The sequence below is a fragment of the Natrix helvetica genome, assembly GCF_964273705.1.
Source record: "Natrix helvetica genome assembly, chromosome: 1".
Classification (NCBI taxonomy): Eukaryota; Metazoa; Chordata; class Lepidosauria; order Squamata; family Natricidae; genus Natrix; species Natrix helvetica.
In genome coordinates, this window is record NC_138548.1 from 293505646 (window position 1) to 293529492 (window position 23847).

The 23847-nt window shown below is 41.2% G+C and overlaps 1 protein-coding gene across 1 annotated transcript; it reads right to left on the reverse strand.

Annotated features, from left to right (window-relative positions):
- Positions 1-449: 449 nt before the first annotated feature.
- RGS14 (regulator of G protein signaling 14) lies at positions 450-23285 on the reverse strand. The gene is made up of 15 exons (XM_081935299.1): positions 23083-23285; positions 17961-17982; positions 16874-17028; positions 16366-16458; positions 15339-15482; positions 14937-15086; positions 14699-14819; positions 14466-14584; positions 11706-11909; positions 8513-8589; positions 6666-6792; positions 5712-5793; positions 4425-4471; positions 3976-4087; positions 450-1146 (listed from the first exon to the last, which is right to left on the reverse strand). Exons 1-15 carry the CDS (start codon positions 23125-23127, stop codon positions 854-856), a joined length of 1791 nt encoding a protein of 596 aa, XP_081791425.1. The 5' UTR covers positions 23128-23285; the 3' UTR covers positions 450-853.
- Between the last annotated feature and the right edge of the window lie 562 nt (positions 23286-23847).

Sequence of the window (23847 nt, forward strand, 5' to 3'; positions counted from 1 at the left end):
TTTTAAAATGTATTGTCCTATAAATTGGGTTTGTTTTTTTGGATATGTATTTAATTTCTTTTTAACTTTTGGGATGTGTGTTTTTTAATGTTGTACGCCGCCCTGAGTCCTTTGGGAGAAGGGCGGCATATAAATCCAATAAAACAAACAAACAAAACACACAAACAAACCAATTCTGTTATACCTAGGCCATCTTAAACTTGGTAGATGTGGATCTCTGTTCATATGTGTTAAAATATATGAATTTGGAAGCAAATGCTAATGCTAATTGGAACTCACTATTGTTTCAAAAGGAAGCATGGATTCCCCAAAGCCTCTGTCCCCCACAACTGAACAAAAATGTGTATCTGCCTTGTGGGTTTATGTGTTCACACCAAGCCATGCCACGCCTTCCACCACCAACTGAAACCCGTATACCCCAAAATAAAAACTGAGGACTTAATCAGTAGTGTATTTTACATTTTACAGAGACTGAAAATTACAAACTATATACAGGCAGCATCACCACTAGCCACAGAGTTGTAGTTGCCATTGGAGCAGCCATTGGCAGTTGCTTCACGACATAAAGCAACACCGTACAATAGTTTGGTACAGCAAGTAAATAATACCGGCACTCTGCTGCCCAGCCAGCATGGGCAGGTAGTGAAACTCGGCCAGAACATTAGGAGCACACATGTCCATTCCTGAAGACAGCCTGAGAGTCCCAAGAGCTAGATGGAGTCTAGCCAGGCTTCAACCTAGACCAAGGGGACAAGTCTGTGAGATCATGATACTACGACAGATATCGAACAGGAAAGGGCTGGCTTCATGGCAAAAAACATACAGTTGAGGGCTGGGCTTCTCATGGAGTAGATCACAGGTCAGATTTCCCAGCAGCAGTTGATGATGATGACGAAGTTGGTATTTGCAGTGGTGAAGGAGAAACCTGGGGTTGTGACTGCACCTGGGATTGACACTGAGAGGGGTCGGACTTTGCTGCCTTGAGGGTGCAATTCTCAGGGCTGGATGAGGAATGGCTTGTGCAGGTGACACCACCTTGTTGAGGCACCTGAAGGAAATCGGGCAGTATTAGATCCTCCTTGGACAGTAGCCCACGCTGGTCATTGACCCTGCAGCTCTGTGCACGATTCAGCAGTTCCATTAGCCCTGAGGGAGAAGAAATACTTCAATGCATCTAAAATCGTAATACCATGGTTGGGGGGGGGGGACGGGACAGCTGAGTAATCTCAGGATGTGTTGGTCTGCACCTTAATCATTTCTCATGAACCAGGCTGATGGGGCTTGGATTGAACAACATCTGGAGAGCCACATAAGACCCAGCCATTCCTCATACTGTCACTCTACAAGCAGCAATATTTTGCTCTTTCAACTTGCTTGCATTAATTATATAGTCATGGTTTCTCTAAAGGAGTCTTGAAAAGGATGCTAAAACTCTCACAGAGCTCTTGGACTCTTAAAGAAGATACTATCCGTAAATCCCAGATACCCTTGGTATAGCTATTGCAACTTGATTTGCAAATTGTGCACCTGGCCAGCGCTCTACATGAAAGGGGGCATCAGTTGCGGGGGGGGGGGAGATTGGAGATGCAATACCAACAACACAGGCTTGCAACTTTACGTATGTACCCAGCCATTGAGACCAGTGATAGAGCCTATATTCATGATCCAGCAGGCCCTTGCATAATTTTTGTTATGTAATTATATTTAATCCACCCACGTCTTGCTGTATTGCCTTGCTATGGCAAGGAAGCGTTCTTGGGAAGAATGAGCAAAGAGTATTGGGAGGGTATGGAGTATAAACTCCCAGCAGGGTCACCCATGGCATGAAGTTCATCCCAGGTAAAACTAGCAGACATCTTTATTGGGGGGGGGGACACAAAAATATTGAAAGATACTGGAGGCAGATGATCACTTTAGTAGACATCCATTCATATTATATGAGACAATTCAATAGTAAATCTCTGCTGTATTTTACCAAGAGGAACACATGGATATAACATATAAAATTGAAGTGTTGGATGATGGCCCCTCAGGACAGATAGCACTCAACATCATACTGTGGAAAGGCTGTTAATATTTCAAAATACTAATTGTGTTTATGGTGTGGCTAGAGTAAAACCCTTTGGGACATCTTGTATGTTCACTTTGCGATATAGGTATGAAAATCCAAAGTTGCAAGGGCAGAGTTAGTGGGAACATGGTACATAAGATGCATAGACTTGGGAAAGCTCAACACATTGAAGGATGAAATGAAACAACTACAAATTCCAAATATCTTTGGAATCAATGGATTCGGATGTTGAAATAGATACTTTCAGTCAGAAGATCTTACAGCTTACTTTACAGGACATGAAAAACAAAAAAGGAGCCACATTTTTGTATAGCTAGAAAAAACACAGCATGAATACTACAGGTAGTCTTCAATTATGGATAGCAGTTGGAAGTGGAAGTTGCTGTTGCTTACTGGCACAAATATAAAGTGTGACATCATCTAACTGCTTTGCTTAGCAACTGCAATTCCAGCCCTCCCAGTTGCCATTGCTAAGTGAATCACCACAGGTTGTTCAGCAAGGATGCCGCGTGGTCACCATTTGAGACCTCCTGCCAGCCTCCCCATTGACATTGTGTGTTGGAAGCCAACAAAGAAGATTGCAAATGATAAACGTGTGACTGTGGGATGGTGTGATGACTCCAAAGATCACTTATATTAAGTATCATTCGTTCTGTGCTGTTGCAAATTCAGAAAGTTGATGAATAAGTCGTTGTTAAACTAAGGATGACCTGTACTTGACAATAAGGTAGTCAACAACCAAATAATATCAACTAGACTTTCTAAGCAGCTCTTTAATGTGACAATTATTATTTACTCTCCAACCACTGATGCAGAGGAAGAGGAGATTCATGAGTTTGATGATCAAGGTCAGTCTGAAATCAACAAGACATGCAAGCAAGATGGGCTGCTTGTGATAGGAAAGTGGGAGGCCAGAATTGGAAATAATTATGGGGGGAAATGTTAGCGTATATGGCTCAGGAAACCAAAAATAAATAGGGGTATGACCTATCAATTTCTGCCACTTCCATGATGAAGACCACGACCAACAGTATGATGGATAAACTCAGTTATACTGGTGATAAGTTCTCCATTGGAAGACCTGAAGAACCAATTTTCGTCGTGGAGAAAAACTATTGATATGGTTGCTAAGTTTTGACACTGACTTGATGGCACATAATTGATCATATTTAACAAATGTTGAATATTAAAAAGAGGGAAGTGCTAACTTGTATGCCAACAGTGCCTTTGGGACAGGAAATGACAAATTTAGTGTCAATGCAGTTTAATCTGTATGACACCTCCAGTATTCTTTCCATTTCTTCCCTGCTTTTCTGCCCATCTATTTCTCAGTAGGCAGTGTGATGTAGTGGTTAGTGTTTAACTGGAATGAGAGAGAGGTAGCTTTAAATTCCAATTTAAATTCCCAAACTGCTATGGGCAGATTCCCTCTGTTCTTGCTTTCCAAACTAAAGTGCTCCACAGCTCTACGCTTTCTTAATTTGCTGCCAGAAACTATAATTTATAAAGGTATAGCCAAATTGGCATTGCTTGGTTCTGCTTAATTTCCTAGAATTACTAATCTTCTAGAGAGCCAGTGTGGTATGGTGGTTAAGACATCAGACTACAAACTGGGAGATTCTGAGTTCCAGCCCTGCCATAGGCTCAAAACTAGCTGGGTGACCTTAGGCCAGTCATTCTCCCTCAACTTTGGGAAGCAGGCAATGGCAAGCCACAAGCCATTTCTGGAGAAAAAAAACATACCAAGAATATTGCTGAGGCCAGGCCCAGGCCCAGGAGTTAACACTGATTCAAAAGACACACACGCACACACACACACACACACACACACACAAATTTAAAAGCAGCATCCCTTTGACCTCCTTAATTTTATTAGGTTGCAAGCAGAGACAGAGATGATTTACCTTCCATATCATACGTGTGGCGGTTCTGGTTACCCTTGATGGGTTTGTTAAAAGGACAGGACATCGCTGGGAATGGATCACTTTCAGACTCGGTCTCCAGAGTACTTTCATCCTAGAACCACAGCGGGAGAAAGTCAGCCTCAGAAAATTATCCGTTTGTACATAGGCGACCACTATAACCTAGGCATAGCATATCACATAGGGAAATAGTAACATCATTCCTAGGATGTGACCATTCACAATAAATGTATGGCGCCCATATTATGAGAAAAATAAAATAAAACAATTATCATTCATCGTTATCACTATCAGGAAGAATGCTAGAGACGGAATAAAAAAAAGTGTCGTATGCAGTGATGCATTTTAAAAGTTATGGAAGAATCAAGATTCCCCTTGAAGCATGAAGCAACTCAATAAGGTGTGTTATTGCTTTCATCATCATTGCTCACCTCAAACTGCTCGCAAGTAGCATCTGCTACCACGACAGGTTTCGCTTCTGCAATAAAAGAGATGGATGTCAGAATTTCTGGTGGAAAGATAGCTCTTTTATGTGGCTGCATGAGAGATGCTGAACTATGCCTTTAAAGGACGGCACCAGTCAGCAGAAGGAAATACTGTGTATGCCAGCATGTCCAAGTCTAGGGAAATTGTGAGTACCAGGTAGGGGTCAGGAAATAAAAGTAGAGTTACCATTTTTATTCCTCCAAGGCCCCCTTGTAAGAACCCGTTCAGCAGGTCTACCATATCCCATCACATTTTCTCTTCCTTCCATTCAGCTTTGATAAGCACACATTTTATAAACTATCTTGTTTTCCATCAGGTAAGCGGGTGACATCTTCTGTGGTCCACCATGTGCGACTGGGGGTTATTAATTGAAGTGAACGTGGAAGAGGGAAGAGGATGGAGGAGGAGGAGAACCCGACCCACCAGAGCAGGGAGCCAGGGAATGCTACAGGCCCTCTCTCCTAAGGATGTCCATCTGGCAGGACCAAAAAGAAGAGCCTTCTCCATGGTGGTTCCCTCCCTGTGGAACATCATCCCTGCAAAAGTAAGGTTGGCCCCGACCTTGACATTCTTTCACAAGGTCCTGATGACATGATTCTGCCTGGGGACCCAGTATGGAGACCATCAAGTGGTTTGATTGTTGTGACCAATAGGCTGGTGGGGGGTATTGCTTCTTGTATTGTTTTTGTAATGGGATTTATGCTTGCATGCTGCTGACTGGAATCACCGAGAGTGAATTGGGCAGCCATATAAATTTTCTTAAATAAATAAATGACAAGATTTTTTTTTCTTTCCACATTCTTTATGGCAAACATCCCAGCAGATGTATGCCGCACGTGGGAAAGATGCTTTACGTGCTTAAAGCAGCTGACCTACTTGGGGTTAAGCGGCCTATACCTATTTTTCTCCAGAGATACACTGCATCCAACACCGAGGAGGTTAATAGGGAAAAATGCACAATATCTGCATCACAACCATCACCCTGAGTCACTTTTTCAGGGTGAAATGGGCAGCAAATAAATTCAGTACATTAATTAATGAATTAAATTGCAACCATTGCTTATGGTGAATAATAAGAGCATCGATTCACTAGCACTGATGGGAAAGATACGTAGTCATCCCTTCTTGGGGACCCTCTTCAAATAATTCTCCCTAGGGGAAAAGAGTTCTGTCTGCAGGCTTAGGGGTTACAATCATGCATAGATAACTATGTTCCTTTGAGCATCACATACCTGCATCTGAATCCAGAACAAGCTTCTGAGCGGCCACTGCACTAACCTTCTCTTCCAACTTCAAAATTTGGAGTCCCCCAGACTGCAGGGAGAGAACAAAGTTAACAGAGGGGTGGGGGCGAAAGGCCAGGATGGCCCAGGGGGAGGGAGAAGAACAGACCCTCCCAGAAATGGGTGCCCCAAACAGTAGTGTAAATACCCCAAATGCTACAGTGGGCTTTGCTTTCCAACAGAAGATCTACAAGGAAATGGCATTCCATTAAAAACCATGGGCATTTTCTTCCAACCCACAGAACAAAACAGAAACCTACCAAGAACGCCAGTCTAGCTAGCTGCCTTTTTAGCTTCGTGGCCCTTATGCCTGATAAACCGCCTTGTGATGAGATGGGCAGCAGATACATTTAATAAATAAAATAAAGTGGAAGCAGTGTCTCTAGTGCAGACCAAGAATTGCAGAGTGCAACTGGGAGCAAGCTTAACATTCAGAAGTAAGCAGCCATATTGTCATATTGACAAATCCCAGCTTAGTCAAACACTACAGCTAGTCTTCGACTTACAACAGTTCATTTAGTGACCATTTGAAGTTACAATAGTATTGAAAAAAGTGACTTATGACCATTTTTCACACTTTCGACCATTGTCACAACCCCATGGTCATGTGGTCAAAATTCAGATGCTTGGCAAAACTGGCTCATATTTGCAGTCTCCCAAGTTCATGTGATCGCCCTTTTGCGATCTTCTGACAAGCAAAGTCAATGGGGAAGCCAGATTCACTTGTCAACGAGGTTATTAACAACTGCGGTGATTCATTTAAACAACCGTGGCAAGGAAAGTCGTAAAATGGGGCAAAACTCACTTAACTGTCTTGTTTAGCAACAGAAATGATGGGGTTCAATTGTGTTGTAAATCTAGGACTACCTATATTTACCCGTCCTATTTCATGGTGGTTCTTACCCGTTTGAGTGACACTTGTCTAATATCAAGACTGTATTTCTCCAAGATAGGCTGCAATGCTTCTTGCAAGGTTTTAGTTGATTTTGCCAGAATGCGGACTGTCTTATTGAGAGGTGTAATGTGCAGCCTGTAAAAAAAGGGGGATCAGGTTGAGGACAGATCATACTGGGGAAAAAGATTATCTATGTGATTGCTAAGAGTCAACATCAACTTGAATGCACAAAGTGGAAAAAAACCACTATAAATATATGAAATGGGTGTAACCCATTACATAAGTCATAACCAAATTGCAGCCATCTTTTGCATCTCCTCAATCCTTCCTGAATTCTACCTGCCTATTTACAGATCATGGCAAATACAAAGGACAATGAGAAAGCAGCTCAGGAAAGGGGCAGAATATATCTCTATATGAATGCAACAGGAAGAAAAACGTTCATATAACTGTAGATCCACTGAAATGAATTATGAGCTCTGAATTATTCATCGTGGCATTGATGACATTGAAGCTAAAATGGTCACATACTCAGGGAGAAATAGCATCTCAGAGAGTAGCATAGATGGTGACTTTCTGTGCTGTTAACTTTCAACCACTAACGGCTTTTTCTAATTTGCACACAACCAAAAATATAGCAATACCTATCGCAAAGTGCTTTACAGCACTCTCTGAGTGATTTACAGAGTCAGCATATTGCCCCCAACAATCTGGGTTCTCCTTTTACCAACCTCAGAAGGATGAAAAGAACAGTCAACCTTGAGCCACTCAGAATCAAACTGCTGGTGTGTAGCACAATTAGCCTGCAATGCTACATACTAACCACTGCGCCACCACGGCTGTTATGAACATGAGCATCTCTTGGTGTGGGTCTTCAACCCATGTTTGAGACATCTGAAGTTATTCTTACCTGAGATGCCTATTGGCCACGTGAAGTTGGTGAGGGCACAACCCTTCCCTCCAGACCCCAAGCACTCTTCTGTACCACTATTTTCCTCCCTGCTTTTCCTTGTGAAAATTGTTGAGAGGTGGCTGGTTTCATCTATTTATTTAATTTCTATGCCACCCATCTCATTAATGCAACAGACTCTAGATGGCTTTAGGTTTTAAAAGGACTGCATTTTCTTAGTTGTGAAACCAAGCTTCATTCCTATGTGCCTCAGCAACTCTGTTTGCTGTGCCATGGACTTGGAAGTTGGAGAACAGACCCCTGCTCTCCTGGTCTGCCAGGCACAGTAAAGAAGAGAGGCTGGCCAAGGCATCTGCGTTATCCCAAAATCCCCCATCCCAATGCCAGCCTCACATTCCTTGTTGTGACTGACGGATGGATTCCTTCAGACTTCAGTGAGCGGGAGGGCACCATAATCTGTGTGATTAAGGAACCACTTTGCTTAACATGCATTGCACACCCGAAATCAGGGCATTATTATTTGTTGGCAAGCCAAAATAATAGCTGTGTGATAGAGATTGGCAAAGGAAATGGAAAATTTTATGCCAGGGATACAGGGTGGGGTTGGTTTTGGTTGTTGTTGTTTTTGCCAATTCAAGATCAAGTGAATAACACTTTGACTCAGCATTGAGAGAAGACTCTAAGTCTACTTACTCAACTATCAGTACCAACATGAAGGCTGCACAACTTAAGCTCACTTTTAGTTCAACCACATACAGTCAATAATGAGTACCATTGAACTACTGTATGCATGCCCCCGAAACAGCAAAAGAGTTGTTTTCATCTCTGTTGTAAAAACAAATAGGGCATTCTTTTGGGGCAGAAATCTCAGCCTGTAATTAAGAAAGATGAAGCAAAGCAAAGCCAGAACAGAAGGTGTTTTCACTTTTCAGAAATCACACTCACTCAAAGTTGACCCTGGTCTCCAGCTTTACCTCCTGGTCCATCAATACTAAACTGTCCTGGTTCAACGCCAACGGCTTCTGTGAAAAGCCAAAAAAATGCGGAAATACAGTGCAAAAAAGAACACTCACGTAGGAATGTGCATAGAAATGCTTGCTAATGTACGATATGATTCTACATCACCCACAGATTAATTCATTGCAGCCAGCCTTGACTTAGACCATTTAACAACCATTTGGAGTTACAACCCTGATGGAAAAAGTGACAACTGGTTCTTGCACTTATAGCATCCCTGCGGTTGCACGATCAAAATTTGGACGCTTGACAATCAGCATGTATTTATGATGGCTGAAGTGACCCAGGATGACACAATTACCATTTATGTCTTTCCCAACAAAGTCAATGAGGACATCTGGATTCACTTAATGACCCTGTGATTCATTTCACGGCCATGGCAAAAATAAAGGTTGTAAAATTGTGGAAACTCATTTCATAATTTCTTAGCAATGGATATTCTGGTCTTAATTGTGGTTATAGGTCAAGGACTATTGGTATGAAACTATTAAGGTCAGTGATGCAATTCTGGGAAAATAGCTTTTTAAGAAATCTGCAAATAATACTGGGGAGAGATATTTTTAATTGTGGTAGGAATGAAAATGTTTCTAAACAAAGAAATAGATAAAATATTATTACTCAGGAATATTTTGATACTAATAGTTCAAATCACCAGGACCGGATGGATTACACCCCAGAGTTCTGAAGGAACTAGCAGACGAGATCTCAGAACCACTGAATTATATCTTTCAGAGATCCTGGAACACCGGGGAACTACCAGAGGACTGGAAAAGAGCTGATGTGGTTCCCATCTTCAAAAAAGGGAAAAAATTAGATCCAGGAAACTACAGACCTATCAGCCTAACCTCAATACCAGGAAAGATTCTGGAAAAAATAATCAAGCAACGAATTTGCGAACACCTAGAAGCAAACAAAGTAATAGCCAAAAGCCAACATGGATTTGTCAAAAACAGATCATGCCAGACTAATCTTATTGCATTCTTTGATAATGTGACAAAATTAGTGGACCAGAGGAATGCCATTGATATAGTTTACTTGGACTTCAGTAAGGCTTTTGATAAGGTAGACCATAACCTACTACTAGATAAAGTAGAAGAATGTGGGTTAGACAGCATCACCACCAGATGGATTGGTAACTGGCTGACCAACCGCACTCAACGTGTAGTTCTCAATGGAACTGCATCTACATGGAGGGAAGTATGCAGTGGAGTACCCCAAGGCTCTGTTTTAGGCCCAGTACTCTTCAACATCTTCATCAATGATTTGGATGAGGGAATAAATGGGGAACTCATCAAATTTGCAGATGATACCAAGCTGGCAGGAATAGCCAACACTCCAGAAGATAGGCTTAAGATACAGAAGGATCTTGACAAACTTGAACATTGGGCACTATCTAATAAAATGAAATTCAATGGTGAAAAGAGTAAGGTTCTACATTTAGGCAACAAAAACGGAATGCACAGGTACAGTATAGGTGATACCATACTCAGTAGTAGTAACTGTGAAAGGGATCTTGGAGTCCTAGTGGACAACCATTTAAATATGAGCCAGCAGTGTGCAGCAGCTGCCAAAAAAGCCAACACAGTTCTAGGCTGCATCAACAGAGGGATAGAATCAAGATCACGTGAAGTGTTAATACCACTTTATAATGCCTTGGTAAGGCCACACTTGGAATACTGCATTCAGTTCTGGTCGCCACGATGTAAAAAATATGTGGAGACTCTAGAAAGAGTGCAGAGAAGAGCAACAAAGATGATTAGGGGACTGGAGACTAAAACATATGAAGAACGGTTGCAGGAACTGGGTATGTTTAGCTTAAGAGAAAGAAGGACTAGGGGAGACATGATAGCATTATTCCAATATCTCAGAGGTTGCCACAAAGAAGAGGGAGTCAAACTATTCTCCAAAGCACCTGAGGGTAGAACAAGAAGCAATGGGTGGAAACTAATCAAGGAGAGAAGCAATTTAGAACTGAGGAGGAATTTCCTGACAGTGAGAACAATTAATCAGTGGAACAGCTTGCCTCCAGAAGTTGTGAATGCCCCAACACTGGAAGTCTTCAAGAAGATGTTGGATAGCTATTTGTCTGAAACGGTATAGGGTTTCCTGCCTAGGCAGGGGGTTGGACTAGAAGACCTCCAAGGTCCCTTCCAACTCTACTATTGTATTGTATTGTATTGTATAATATTCTTTGAAAACTGAAATTGCTTGTTGATTTCACCCAATATATGCACATTCTGTAATCATTCGTGAACTAAAAATTATTTGCCCAATATAAATATGCCATGGAAAAACTTAATGTACAATCAGGTTGGGTATGTTAACTATAAGTTTGGTTATTTAGATAAGTATATTTTTCTCTAGCCCTTTCAAAGAGGAAAAACAATAAAGCTGTATGAATTTTAAAAATGCTGAAACTATGTCCCAATTTAAGCCTAGACATAAGATACTTTCTACAATGAACTCAATTTCATTTGAAGAACATTTATTTATTTGGCTTGTTAACAATACGTATGTGCTACATGGATAGATACATAGAGAATGTAATTACTATCTCTAGTTAAAAGGGACACTAGTGACCTATTTTCATAAGCCAACCAGGCAATTAGAAGCTATAGAACATAGAAATAAAAGTTACATAAAATATATAGAATAAAACACCCTAGTACTCCCAACCGGCATGGCCAATGGTGAAGCATACTAGAAGTTGTGATGAACAATCTCTGAGGGCCGATATTCCTTGGCCCTACTGCATAGGACTAAGAAATAAAATTTCAGGGAAAGCTCAGCCAAACAACAGTGAACTCTCAATCCAACAGAGAATTACCCAAATTTACACTCAAAGACCAATTTCTTCTCAATTAAATTAGATAAAGTAGATAAATATTGCATGTGGAGGTTACAAGTAAATTGGCTTAAACTGAATTTGTAATCACAGTAGATTTTCTGTTTACAACTTCTGAATTCACAGCTTTAATTATGATGTCACCATGGTATATACTGAGAGAGATTGCAGACGCTCCCATCTACATTTTACCTAGAGAAATCCCCTTCTTTTAGGTTTCTAAAGTACTATTCTTCCAGTAATGTTTCCTTTTTGCCTGAAACAAATTGGACCTACCTTTTCATTTCCCATTAGGTAGATCTTTACATCAGGTAAATTGAGACCGCGACGCTGACAAACTCCAGCCAGCATCTCCTGGATAGAGAGGCCAGAGCGTACTGGGGCCAGTGATGCAGTCCCATCAGGCAGATAAATGCAACAATATTTAATGGGATGGTTCTGACTGTCAGATTCTGAGCCTGTCAGACTCTTCCTGTGGTTCTGTAGAGAAGAGAACTTATCACATTCAGTTCCATTTGCTAACCTACTACAACCTTAACCTGAAAGTGCAGTCTCCACAACAGACAATGACTTGAGATCAAAGATCATTAATATTGTATATCTATCAATGCATGCACTTATAGAAGGTGTGAGCTTGGTGAGGGACTTTTAGCCAAACCTGCAATTTAAATAATTATATGAAACTCCCCCTTCCTATACAGTTGGAAGACCCGAAAGACCAAGTTAGGAGCAGATTTTTGTGGAGAAAATCTATATATATGGTTGCTAAGAGCTGACAATGATTTGATGGCACATAATCAATCAAAACTCTTCTCTCAATTGCTTTCTCTACAGAGAGAAAGAATGATATAATAATAGGACTTTGGGCCACAGTTAAGATGGAGTTTTAAAGAAAATTCCTTTATGGATTTTTGGCTATTTGAAGCAACATGGTGAAGAAAACGTCCACATCAAGAAGAACATCTAGTATTATAGAAACCCCGATGTATCAAAAACAATGGTCCAGATATTCCCACTTTATATAGTGTGACCGATAACATTGCTTGAAGGAACTCAATAAGCACGAACTATTTCCTATTATTCCTCAGCAATTAGAAATACTGAAAACAATATTGGGAGCTCTTGTACCAGCCAGCATACAGTATATAATTCCTTTATAAAACCATGGAAGCCAGCAGCTGGCACTGAATCTTGAGGCAGGGAATCTCATGGTAATTATACTTTACGCAAATATGCACATTTTCCCATTTTGAGAACAGAATTGAAATGTTCCTTTCTTTCCACCAGCAGTTTGAAGTAATTCAGCCAGAATTCTGCCAACTCCAATTACTGTGTCACTTGCTGTAAAACCATGGATCTGTCAGATAATCTGTTTATTAGACAGTGGGAAGCATTTGGTTTCAGCTTCAAGAGCTGTACCTCTCTGCGGGCAAACTTATTTCTATGAGCTATCATGGTATATAGGGATGCGAGTAGAGTGTTTTATTCTTTATTTGCATGGTACACATGATTCAACAAAATAACCACCCACTACCAAGGAGCAAATATTGATTTGGAAAAGACTTCGACTGCATAAGGCTCTACCTGGCATCTCTGGCCCTCCCAGAGACCGTTACGGATTTGTCTCACTACATAAAATTAATATACTTGGAAAACAAAGTTAGCATCTTTCTTGCACCAAAATGTTTTTGTGCTTTTTTTAAAAAACAGAACAAAGGTAGAACTTAACTCTCTTTTTCTTTCTCAAATTATAGTATATGGATAACCTGTTTTCTGCCATCCCTTCTGGGGCTCAGAGGGGAAACAGAGTAAGCAAGCAGCAAAGAAATCAGTGGCAAAAACAGGAGTTGTGACCATAGAATTGCCTCTTTCACTTGCCTCATTGGGGTGGGAGGGGAACAAGCGGTGTGAGTGGGTAAGAGAATAAATTGCTAACAAAGAATGATGGAGTGGGACCTGCAGGAATACAGGCAACACCTGACAAGCATGTTCCTGCCCAGTCACCTACCTTTTGCCATCTGACACTGTGACAGCCCTACCACTGCTTTATCCTTCTTCTTTGCCTGCCTGGAGCATGGATTTGTAGATATCTACATGGCTGTGATAACAGCAGAAGCATTCAAGCCCAGGTTGATCAAATTCCTGCCACTGCTCCCCATTCATTGGGGCCTTGACTGTAGAAAACTGGGGAGAGCGAGCCAGGAAGATTTCCCCTCATAATAGGAGCACAGACTATTGGGCAATGGGCCAGAATGCACAAAACGTGCTAGAAACATAGGAGGCTGTCCTGTATGTGGGTCTGTGTGTACATGCACAAAGAAATTTGATGATGGGAAGAGCAATAGTAGCTCAGGGCAGAATATTGACTGAATGATGACAACCTGCTATTAGTCAACTGGAAGGAACACTGGCTGATTTATGGTGATCTCAATGTCCCCTTCAGTATTTCAAGGTTAGCAATCCATGGCTGTCTTCCCAATGATGTTGAGGGATTTGGTTGGGAAACAGAGCAGGAAGATGCTGTGTCAAAGAGCACAAAGTGGCTTCCATTATGTAACCCTAACATTAGCCAAACTCCACTGTCCCTACTAAGCACATTGTCTTGGGTGGGTTTTTTTTTTCTGCTAGTGGTATTCTCCTCTGGATAATATCATTCTCCGCTTTTATTTTATCGGCCATGATGCTCAGGAGAAGGACTGCTTTCCTACCAACTGGGACTCCCCCTGGCATTCTCAGCAACAACTTTTCAACAGTTTCAAGGTAGGGCAACCTTGAGAGAAGCTTAGAGAGGGGATACAGCCATGAAAATACCAGCATGCTCTCAGTAGCAATTGCAGAGATCTCTACTTTGTAGAGAACTCCTCCACACAGCACAGTCATAGCCTATTATAGATAGAGCGTGGGGGCTGGGTAGAACCTATGATGTAACAGGCATGGCATACTGTTTAAGCAAGAGCCAAGCGCCCACATTGCAACAAACAGAGCAGAGAATATTTTCACAAGCTGCAGCTCAAAATCTAGCTAAACACCACTCACCTCTGCCTGCAAGCCACTGGTTGCATAAGATAGGAAGCCCAGGTCCAGACTAGCTGAGGAATTCAAAGAGCCTTGGGAGTCACGCCAAGGGGATGGTCCCTCACCACCATTTCTCTCCTCTAGGACAGATAGTTAGCAAGGAGTTAAGACTTTGGAGAATACTTGGCCAATAATTAATCATTGTGTTCTGCCACCTCCTTCAACTGTATCCCTACTTTCAGCTCTAGACTCACCTCCCCAGGGACGATCCCTCCGGTCTCCTTTCCGAAAGGATCTCCGAGGACTCCTCCCAGCCAGGTTACCAGCTGCCTCCACTCCTAACGGCAGCGATTTCCCTGCCTTTAGTTTTGTTTTCTAAGGAAAAACCAGAGAGTGTAAGAGCTCTAGATCTATTGGACTTGCTTAAGTGGCATTCCCAAATCCCTCCAAATCCCTCCAAATCTTCTAAGCTGGAAGTAAAGGGCTTCCCACCTTGTTATGTTCGGTAGGTGGGCTGCCAGTCTGAGAACCGGATCTCAGTTCTGGCAAGGGCTGCCCTTGGCTATCTGCCTTTGCACACGCTTGGTACAAGGCAGACTTGACAAAACGTGCGTAGCTGTCAAATTTCATCAGGTTGAAAATCTGAAAGAAGCAAAGATGAGTGTCATTAGTGTCTCTAAAGCTTGGCACTTAGTTGACTTCATCCAAGAGGAATCACGACATTCTGAATCAGAAATGTACTTAAATTACTAATTGGGGATCAAATTCATATCTGCTATACTTCTCATAGCTACAGTATATAATTTATTTATATTCTGTCTTTATTTATTTTTTTACAAACATGTCTTTTATATTGGCATGGCATATCAGCTAACGGACATAGATTGTTCTCACCTGAAGTTGCTGGACATGAAACATGCCAGGAGTGGGAGTGGACAACATCTCCTCACCAATCCACGCCTGTCTGTCAATGTTCACTGGGTTTACTGAACGACTTGACAGAAACTCATCATAGATCTTCCTAGCTTCCTGAGCCAGCTACAAAGAAAGTACACCGAGTGAGAATCACAATATCACAATAGCGAAGAACAGAAATATCCAGACCAGCTGCAGTAATCAACGTGGCTTGTATTTTCTCCCCCAAGTACATAATATAGGGAGAGAACCATCTGGGTGCTCTATTCATCTCATAGGTTAGTGTGCTTTCAATGGTTCTCAGCAAAAAAAATAAAGAAATATCAATGCTATTCGTTCGGGTGAAAAATTCAACAAGAGTTCCTTCCTTTCTTTTCTCCATCCATCTCCCCCAGGCTTTAGAACAAAAAAGGGCAAGATTTGTGCCTGTATGGATATGTCAATAAATTTGAAAAGCAGGGGGATAATAATATATCTAAATCCAAGACCTGTTAAGTAGGATTTCCAATAACAAAAGGAAGAAAATTAATATTCTGCACTGCATCCCACCAACGATATGGAAAAGGGGAAAATGTAGCTAAAACCAACAGGGTTCAATAGTGAATATATCTTAAAGAATTTGGAGGGGTTTTTTACTTCCCTAAATAACATATTAAATAATCATCACTCTCCTTTTGTCTTCCTCCTTCTTGTTAAGCTTGCTGTTTATATAAAATTCTGTTCTATACAGTTTGAGGCTGTGGGGCATTATATTATTCCTTGACACATTGCTGTCTCTTGTGAAATTAGGGAATTATAAATCATACACAGAATTTGGTTTTATGAGGTTCACAGCCTTCATTTTATAGTATATTCCAAACCTTATAATAAGATAAAAAGTTATATGTTCTGTAGAATTCAAATTAGGGTCAAATGTATCACATACACTTATTTGAATTACATACATTTTCTTAGCACAAAATAAGGGCACATAATGCAAAATCTGGTCTTCTTCTAGAATGCTTACCTTTTGGGTGCTACTAGCTGGTATCTGCTGAAATTGTTCACAGGCTTGCCAGAAATATACATTCTCAGCACTAAATTCCTTTTTCAGGAACTCCTGGAAAGAAAAGGATAATTCCCTATCTATTGCAACATTATCATAGTCCAGAACTCTAGAACAGTCAAGGGGGAAATCAAAGGATTCAGGCAACATTAAGCAAAGCCAGATTATTAGCTTTGCCCAAAGTGCAAGATCACCATTTATAGGTAAGTTGTATTGGGTAGCAAATAGCCATCAGTAAACAGCTCTACTCTCTAGCAAACCAGTAGAGAGGAAAGAAGATCTGTTTCAAGGTTAAAAGGACAAGAGAGGAGAGAGATGGCCACACAATTTCAGACTGGCATAACGCATATAGCTCTAAACAGCTCCAAATACATGCCATCTTAGAAGGGAAATAAAAATAAATAATAGTAAAAACGGAAGAATGTGCAGTGAAAAACCAAAGGGAACAGAAAGGTGATATGGAACTCACAGTGAAGTATGCCACCCCGAGCTGGTCCTGTAGCAGTGTCTCAAAGGACTCAGCCCAGCGGGCCACGGATTGCCCCAGGGAGGGAGGGACACTCTGGGTGCACGGCAGACTGTTCACACTGTTATTACTACCCCGGCTGCCAGAGCTGTTTAACTCTGTGAAGCAGAGAAAGGTTTCAGGTTTTTCAGAGGCCTCATATCTGGAAAGGTGGTATGAATTTGGGTCTGCCTAAAATGGCAATGATTGAAGTACCAGGGTAAGCCAAAACATTTTTCTTTCTGAAACGGCCAACAGAATGTCATCGGCTCCCTTCGTGTACAAAATCTATTCTTCATTCAGTATTGGTTATAGGACCCCGAGGCCTTTGTAAATGAGCGATTTCTCTTGCTGGGGTTGCTGTAGGCAGATGCTGTAGGCCGATAGTCAATTTCCCATTGTTGGAAATCTGAGATTTTAAGCAGAATCTCCGGGAGGCAAGATGCCTTGTTTCCCATCTACCAGGGAACTGCTCAAAATCACCAGTTCCACCTGCTAATAGCAGCAAGGCATTAGCATCTTGAAGGAACCATGGGGACAAAGGAAAAAATGACAAGGTACTCCATTTCTCCCCAAAATTGTTTGCAGATAGCTGATTTTCTACAGGTAACCCCATGATTTTGAACAGAACGATAGAGAGAAGGGAAATCGTATTTCTGTCCCTCCTGATGATATTGTGCAAAGGTCTGGTTTATTCCTATCACTGGTGATTTGTTCATTCTCATCAGCTCATTAGTAAAGAACAAATTTCTAGCTTGATAGCTTCCTATTACTAATGGCAGTATAAAACCAGGGGTCTATTCCCCAGTCAAGTATCCTAGGATAGTTTGGTCAAACATTTGTTTTAGCATCTAATCCCCTGAAAGTTGTTTTACGTAGTTCAAAGGGCCAACTTTCAACCATAAGGTGATATAAAAGGTAATTCCCTGTTACTGTGTTTATCAACCTCCATATCAAGCATATCTCCAAGTAGCCAGCAAAATCTTGTGGCCATTATTACACACTGTCTCCAAAAGTCTAATAGCATTACCCAGTCACATGTCCCACCTACCTCCATCGGATACCGCCAGGCCCTGCAAAAGAAGGATGAGAACAGTCAGAGTACTTTGTCAGAAAGAGATTAACTCAAAAGAGGCATCATCTTTCTCCCCATTGTCATTATGATATTTACACCCAGGATTTCTGCTTGTATGAGCACACCAACAAAACAAGATACATTTAAATTACAATAAAACAATATGGTTAAAATGACACTCAAAATCAAGACAAAATCAGTTAAAAGCCTGATGAAATAAAGTGTCTTTGTTATTTCCCAAAATACTGAACCAATGGAGGCCATATTGTCCTCCCTCAGAGACAATTTTCAAAGGAGAAGACCCTTTTCTGCCTACCAGATAGTAAACGTCCCACAGAAAGGATACTTCACCCTGGTGTAGGGTTTCCTGCCTAGGCAGTGGGTTGGACTAGAAGATCTCCAAGGTCCCTTCCAACTATGTTATTCTATTCTTTTCTTTTCTATTCTATTCTATTCTATTCTAAAAAGGCCATTCCTGCTGATTGAAATAGCAAGAGATGTGGCCCCTCACTAATCAGATCCCAAGTTACCTAAGAATAAAAGTAAACACCTTAAACTGTGCCCAGAAGGTGATTGGCACCTGCTGCAGAACCATCAATGTAAGCATCCTGTCACCAACATATCCTCCTCTTATTTTATTATGTATTGCATTTTATTTATGTGGCTGGCTTTTTGCCAAGTAGGTAATGTAAAAAACCAGAAAATGAGACAAAATAACACATACAAACGCCTAGAGTGCTGGGGTCAATCTCAATCTCACACATATTAGCATATTCTGCTGGCTGTCACAATATCCTGGACCAATTCCTGAAGGAACTGAATTAACAGTTTGGATGCCACATTTTGCACCAGCTGCGGTATCCAAAATGCATGTAATAGCTTCTTGTCCAGTATCAGATAATCATACATGTTAGTTAGCTAGATAGAGATGCAAATATAGGACGACCACCTGTTCTCCCAAAGAACAGTCTGAATATGCCTCATTCCATCTCTTAGGTACACATTTCTAATAGGGAAATCTATGGTTTGGAAAGTCTTCTACAAGCAGTATTTTTTTTTCTTTTATATTACAGATTTTCATTTGAAAGAGAATCCATGAGAATTTGACAGGCTATGGCCAGAATTACAGGAATTAAGTTCCACTTAATACAAGGATAAAAAAAAAACCTGTATGTCGACGGCTGTACTATATTCCTTTGAGAACAAACTATACATGTATAAGGGGGGGGGGGCAGCGCTACATTTTTGTTTATGTATTCCTTCCAAAATGCTCTGCTTTCTTCCCAGCATGCAACTACCAAAAGAACATATCAGTTTTGCCAAAGGGTGAAGCAATAGGTTGCAGATTACAATCTATTTAAATAAATCATAATGAACATCTTTTTTCCCCATATATTTCATGGAAGATAAGATGATAGCTTCAGGAAAATATTATGAAGAGCTGCCAAAGCTATAAAGACTGGGGTTTGCGGGGTGGGGGGGGACAGTTGGAAGATACTGTAGCTCTGGGAGAGTTCCTTGTCCCTAATTAAAATTAAAATATAAAAAATTAATTAAATTGAGGAGAAAAAGGGTTTAACAATTGAGATGACACTAAAAAGCAAAAAAATTGTTTCTTTTATTTCTCTCATGAAATATTGCCACAGAAAGTTTTCTTTGATGGGAAATTGATAGTAGTTTGATTGTTAAATGTCTATTTGAAAGTTATTTTTATTTCTAATGATGAGTAGGCATTGTCCCTATAATTTGCCTCATTATAAATTAAATGTTAGAAAATTATTTCTAATTATTTCTTAATTGGTTTATTTCTTTACTTGTACCAGGATTACGGAAAGTTTCTTTTCTGTTGCTTTTGTTGCGCTTATTTCCTTACAAGAGAAATTTTTCAAATGTCCTCCAGCAGTCATTTCTTTAGAATTAGTCCTTTGGTTGTTGTTTTTAAAATATGCATTTGAGAGATAAATTCATCACTTGTTTTTTTGGCCAGTTTTCTCCTTTACAATCTGAGGGTACAAGAGAATCATAAATGCTTGATTAGTTAAGGAAATATAAGAAGGTAGAAGGTGACCCCCTCATGCTGGAATTCCTGATTTTAACAAAACTAAAACTGGGTATAGTTAAACGTGTATCATGGACTTTGTTTTAAAGGGATTTTAACAGCACTCCATGGCCAGAGAACTTTAGGAAAAGGAGCTAAAAATAGTAGAACTGAAGAAAGTAGAAAAAGCTAAAGTGGTTTCTAATGGTTTGAAAACAAATAAGGACATGTGGAAAAAAGAAAAAGGAGAAGAGAGGAGACCAATCATTAAAAAAATTACAAATATGTAACTCTGAATTGTAGCGCTGATGTCAGGGATGCCACATAAGCTGAATTTAGAAAGGATACTAAGGGTTTCTTTGGGGAAGTTCAGAATAAAAGAATTGGCATGACAGCCCCTATGAGGTTATTCTATTTTCTCCTAAAAAAGGTTTGGGGGTCAAGTAGAGAGGGAATGGGGTCTCTTTTACTGGATGTGTTCAGATAAAACTAGATGACTTTAATTTTACATGTATTTCTGTTGTGGTCAGAATTTGGAATATGTTAACTGCCAACATTGATATTATGTCAATTTAGGATGCAATATCTTTTTTCATCATTTAAACTTTTCATTAACATAATCAGTTGCAGGTTTAATATATTTCCATCGATCATCATTTCTAATCTTTACAAGGCATATCCTTTTATTATCATTTCCAGCAAGGATCCCAAACTTGCAGTCTGTGTGCTTTATGTGGCCTTCCCATCACTTTTTGTGCCCAGTGATAATCTTTTATTTGTAGACACTGATAAGGCTGCCAAGCAAGGCTAAGGTGCTGTGAAGATCCCAGGCTGGGCCACAGGAAAACCCACTCCAGGCATAGGAGCATAGCAGTGACACATGCCTCCCAGCTGGCCCATGAGTTAGCATTTCTTACGCCATCCTCAGGGAAACTCCACCTGCTCTCATGCTCCATGAAAGAGGCTACATTTAAGGTGACAGTGTGGACTCTGGGCAAGGGCCCTGGGGAGGAGGGCTCGCTTGACCAGAAGGGCTGGGAAGGTATGGTTACCCAAAGGAGAGAAGGAAGAGGCAGCTGGTTGCCTCTGACTGTCTGGCCATTAGGGTATTTTTGCCAGGCCAGGACAGGGAACAAAGAAGCAAGATCCCTCTGCTTGTGCAAAGGAGAACAAAGGACTCTGCCAGACAAAAAAAAGGCAAGCTGAAAAAGACAGAGGCAAGGGGGGTGGGGAAAGAGCAGGATTGTGGCAGCTCCAGGATGGCTGTCTTAGACTGTACAATCTGATCTTGAACAAAAGATTATATATCGGCGGAATATTAAAACCAAACACAGGCATTCTCATTAATGAAAATACTACTAGTTAAGAGATAAAAGGAAATGGTGCTGTGGCACAGCTATTTCTCATGCAGCTTTGCTTTATGGTAAAGTTGTTCTTCATTTAATATATTTATTTTTAATGGCATACGTGATACTACATCTTCGATTTTTGACTAGAAATCAGTGTACGAAAAGGCTTCCGTGTTGGGCAAATGAACCAATTCTCGTGTGGTACTTCTGATGATTGGAATTTACAACTCCTGCTTTAAAGTGAACTGTCTCATTTGTAATGCTTTAAGCATTCCGGGTATAACATATTGTTTTCTTTTTTTAATGTTATACAATAACGTTTAACTGCTATTTCCATAGATTTTTCTTTGTTTTGTTTTTGAGTAATCCTCCTTTACTGGTCACTGCCTATGTATTCACATGGACAAATGGAAATAGAAGGAACACAGAATCATATTATGCAGAGGATTACCCAAATCCTAGACTAGAGACACCCCCACCCCTGACTCAGGATAAAAACATTCTTGTTTGTTACCAGTGTTGCTGACAGAATTTGCACAAGTTACCACGACTCCTAATAGTCAGATTTCTGTTGAGACATTTCTGGTTCTAAAATGATTAATGAAAGTTGCATAGATGGGACTAGTATCTAGATTGCAAAGGCTTGAATTAACAGTAAATAATAGTGAAGAAATGCAGAAAATACGAATTCCTTGTCGAAATCAAGTGGTCTTCCGGATTTCTGCAGCCCAAATAGGCTGCAGTAAGTAGGCCTAGTGGTTACCCTTGTTAATACCAAGGAATCCAAACTAGAACATAAACAGTTCCATCAAAACCCAAAAGCTGCCCTTGCCAAAACTGGTCTAAATCTGTCTGGACGTTAAATGATCATGGACAAACTTTATGACAGAACTTCTTATTTCAATCTCAGTCCACTAAATCTGTGCACGGGCCAGAGAGATTTCTATAAAGATAACCCTATGAAGACATTATTGTTCGTGCTTCTTCCTATTTAGTAAAGCCAGAGGCAATACCGTACCAGGAACCTGAATTCATGAGATGAATTTAGAGTAATTTCTTTCTAAAAAGAGTCATCGCTGCACAAGGTCGTCTCCCCCCACCCCCCCACAAGTCAACATAACCTGCAGCAGCTTTTGCTGACAGCGAGCGGCTCCTGCATTCCATGAGGTGGATGCATCTAATCATTTCATTATATTCATTCCTTTTCTGTTTGTGGCTGCCAGTCATGCTCAGTTGTGCAACCTGATAACAGATTCATGCCTGCCCGTCCAGTTTCCACAGCAGATTGTGCAGTGTAACCTGGCGAGTTTGAAAGGCACTGTGATTTCACAGCAACCCTTCAACGTGCAAAAACATGCCCCCAGCTACAGCAAAGCAACAGCTGCTCAGGTTTTACTTTGAAAGAGCCCTTCCTCTCTCAGATAGTTTACAAAGAAGAGGGCAAAATCACAAGGCAGCACCCACAAGGACATCCCAACCGCCCTACCGCTGCAGTAGTACGTAGAGCTGAGCTAAATCCCTCTCTCACCAAACTACCTACGGCTTTGGGAGGCGTGAAAACCAGGGAAGGTCACTTATGCTTCCCCTGGAAGGAAAGAGCCCCCAAATGCCAGGATCAGATTTTAGGAAGGAGCCCTTTTCATCAGGAAGACAAGCCGCTCCTTTGCAGCTGCTGGCCTTGCCTTCCCCCAGCTGAAGTATGTTCACTCACCATTCGGCCATTTTGGACACCCAGATGTTTGGGTTTTCCCAGCATGCCTCTCCTGCAGTTGTCACAGGTAGACTTTAAAACCCAGGACCATCAGGCTGGGAGCAGCCCCTCCCTGAGGCTGCAGCCGGCCTTCAAAGCATCCCCGGCTGGGAGAGAAAGAAGGAGTGGAGCTGCTTGCCACGCTCACAGTGCAGCATTCACTACCTCTTTTCTCTACCACAGGAAGTGTCACCATGGAAACCAAAACCACAGCTCAAAATGGGGTTTGGAAGGGAGAGACTCCTTCCTTATGAGCACAGCCCCACTGACACCTCCAGCCCAAAACGTTGAAAATAGTCCAAGGCTGCAGCCAAAGGCTCCTTAAAGGATCCCATGCCCTGATGAGGGACCGGGAGCATCTGTGGCTGGAGCCAAGAATTTTTCTAGCATCCCCAGACAAAGCCCTCGGGGGATGCAACGGACAAAGGCAAGCTCCAGCAGATACATCGAAGGCGGCAGACGAGCACAAAGGCAATTGGCTGACAGGCACCGTGGCACTCTCCAAAGTCAACACACTGCCATCCACCTAAAGATGACTGTTTCCTAGCATTCTTCAACAGCTGCAGCTATTATGCACACAGGACAGAATAACAGAATTGGAAGGGACCTCGGAGGTCTTCTAGTCCAACCTCCTCCTCAAGCAGGAGACTCTATGCCATTCCAGACAAGTGGCTGTCAGGGCTCTTCTTAAAAGCCTGCAATGGTGAAGCCCCCACAACTTCTGGA

Excerpts from the sequence above, each read along its gene's own strand:
- RGS14 (XM_081935299.1), bottom strand. The coding sequence starts at position 23,127 with ATGCTGGGAAAACCCAAACATCTGGGTGTCCAAAATGGCCGAATG. Across the intron at positions 11,910-14,465 it reads CCAGTGGCTTGCAGGCAGAG|AACCACAGGAAGAGTCTGAC; the intron begins GTGAGTGGTGTT and ends TCTTCTCTACAG. Across the intron at positions 8,590-11,705 it reads ACCTAATGGGAAATGAAAAG|AAGCCGTTGGCGTTGAACCA; the intron begins GTAGGTCCAATT and ends GGCTTTTCACAG.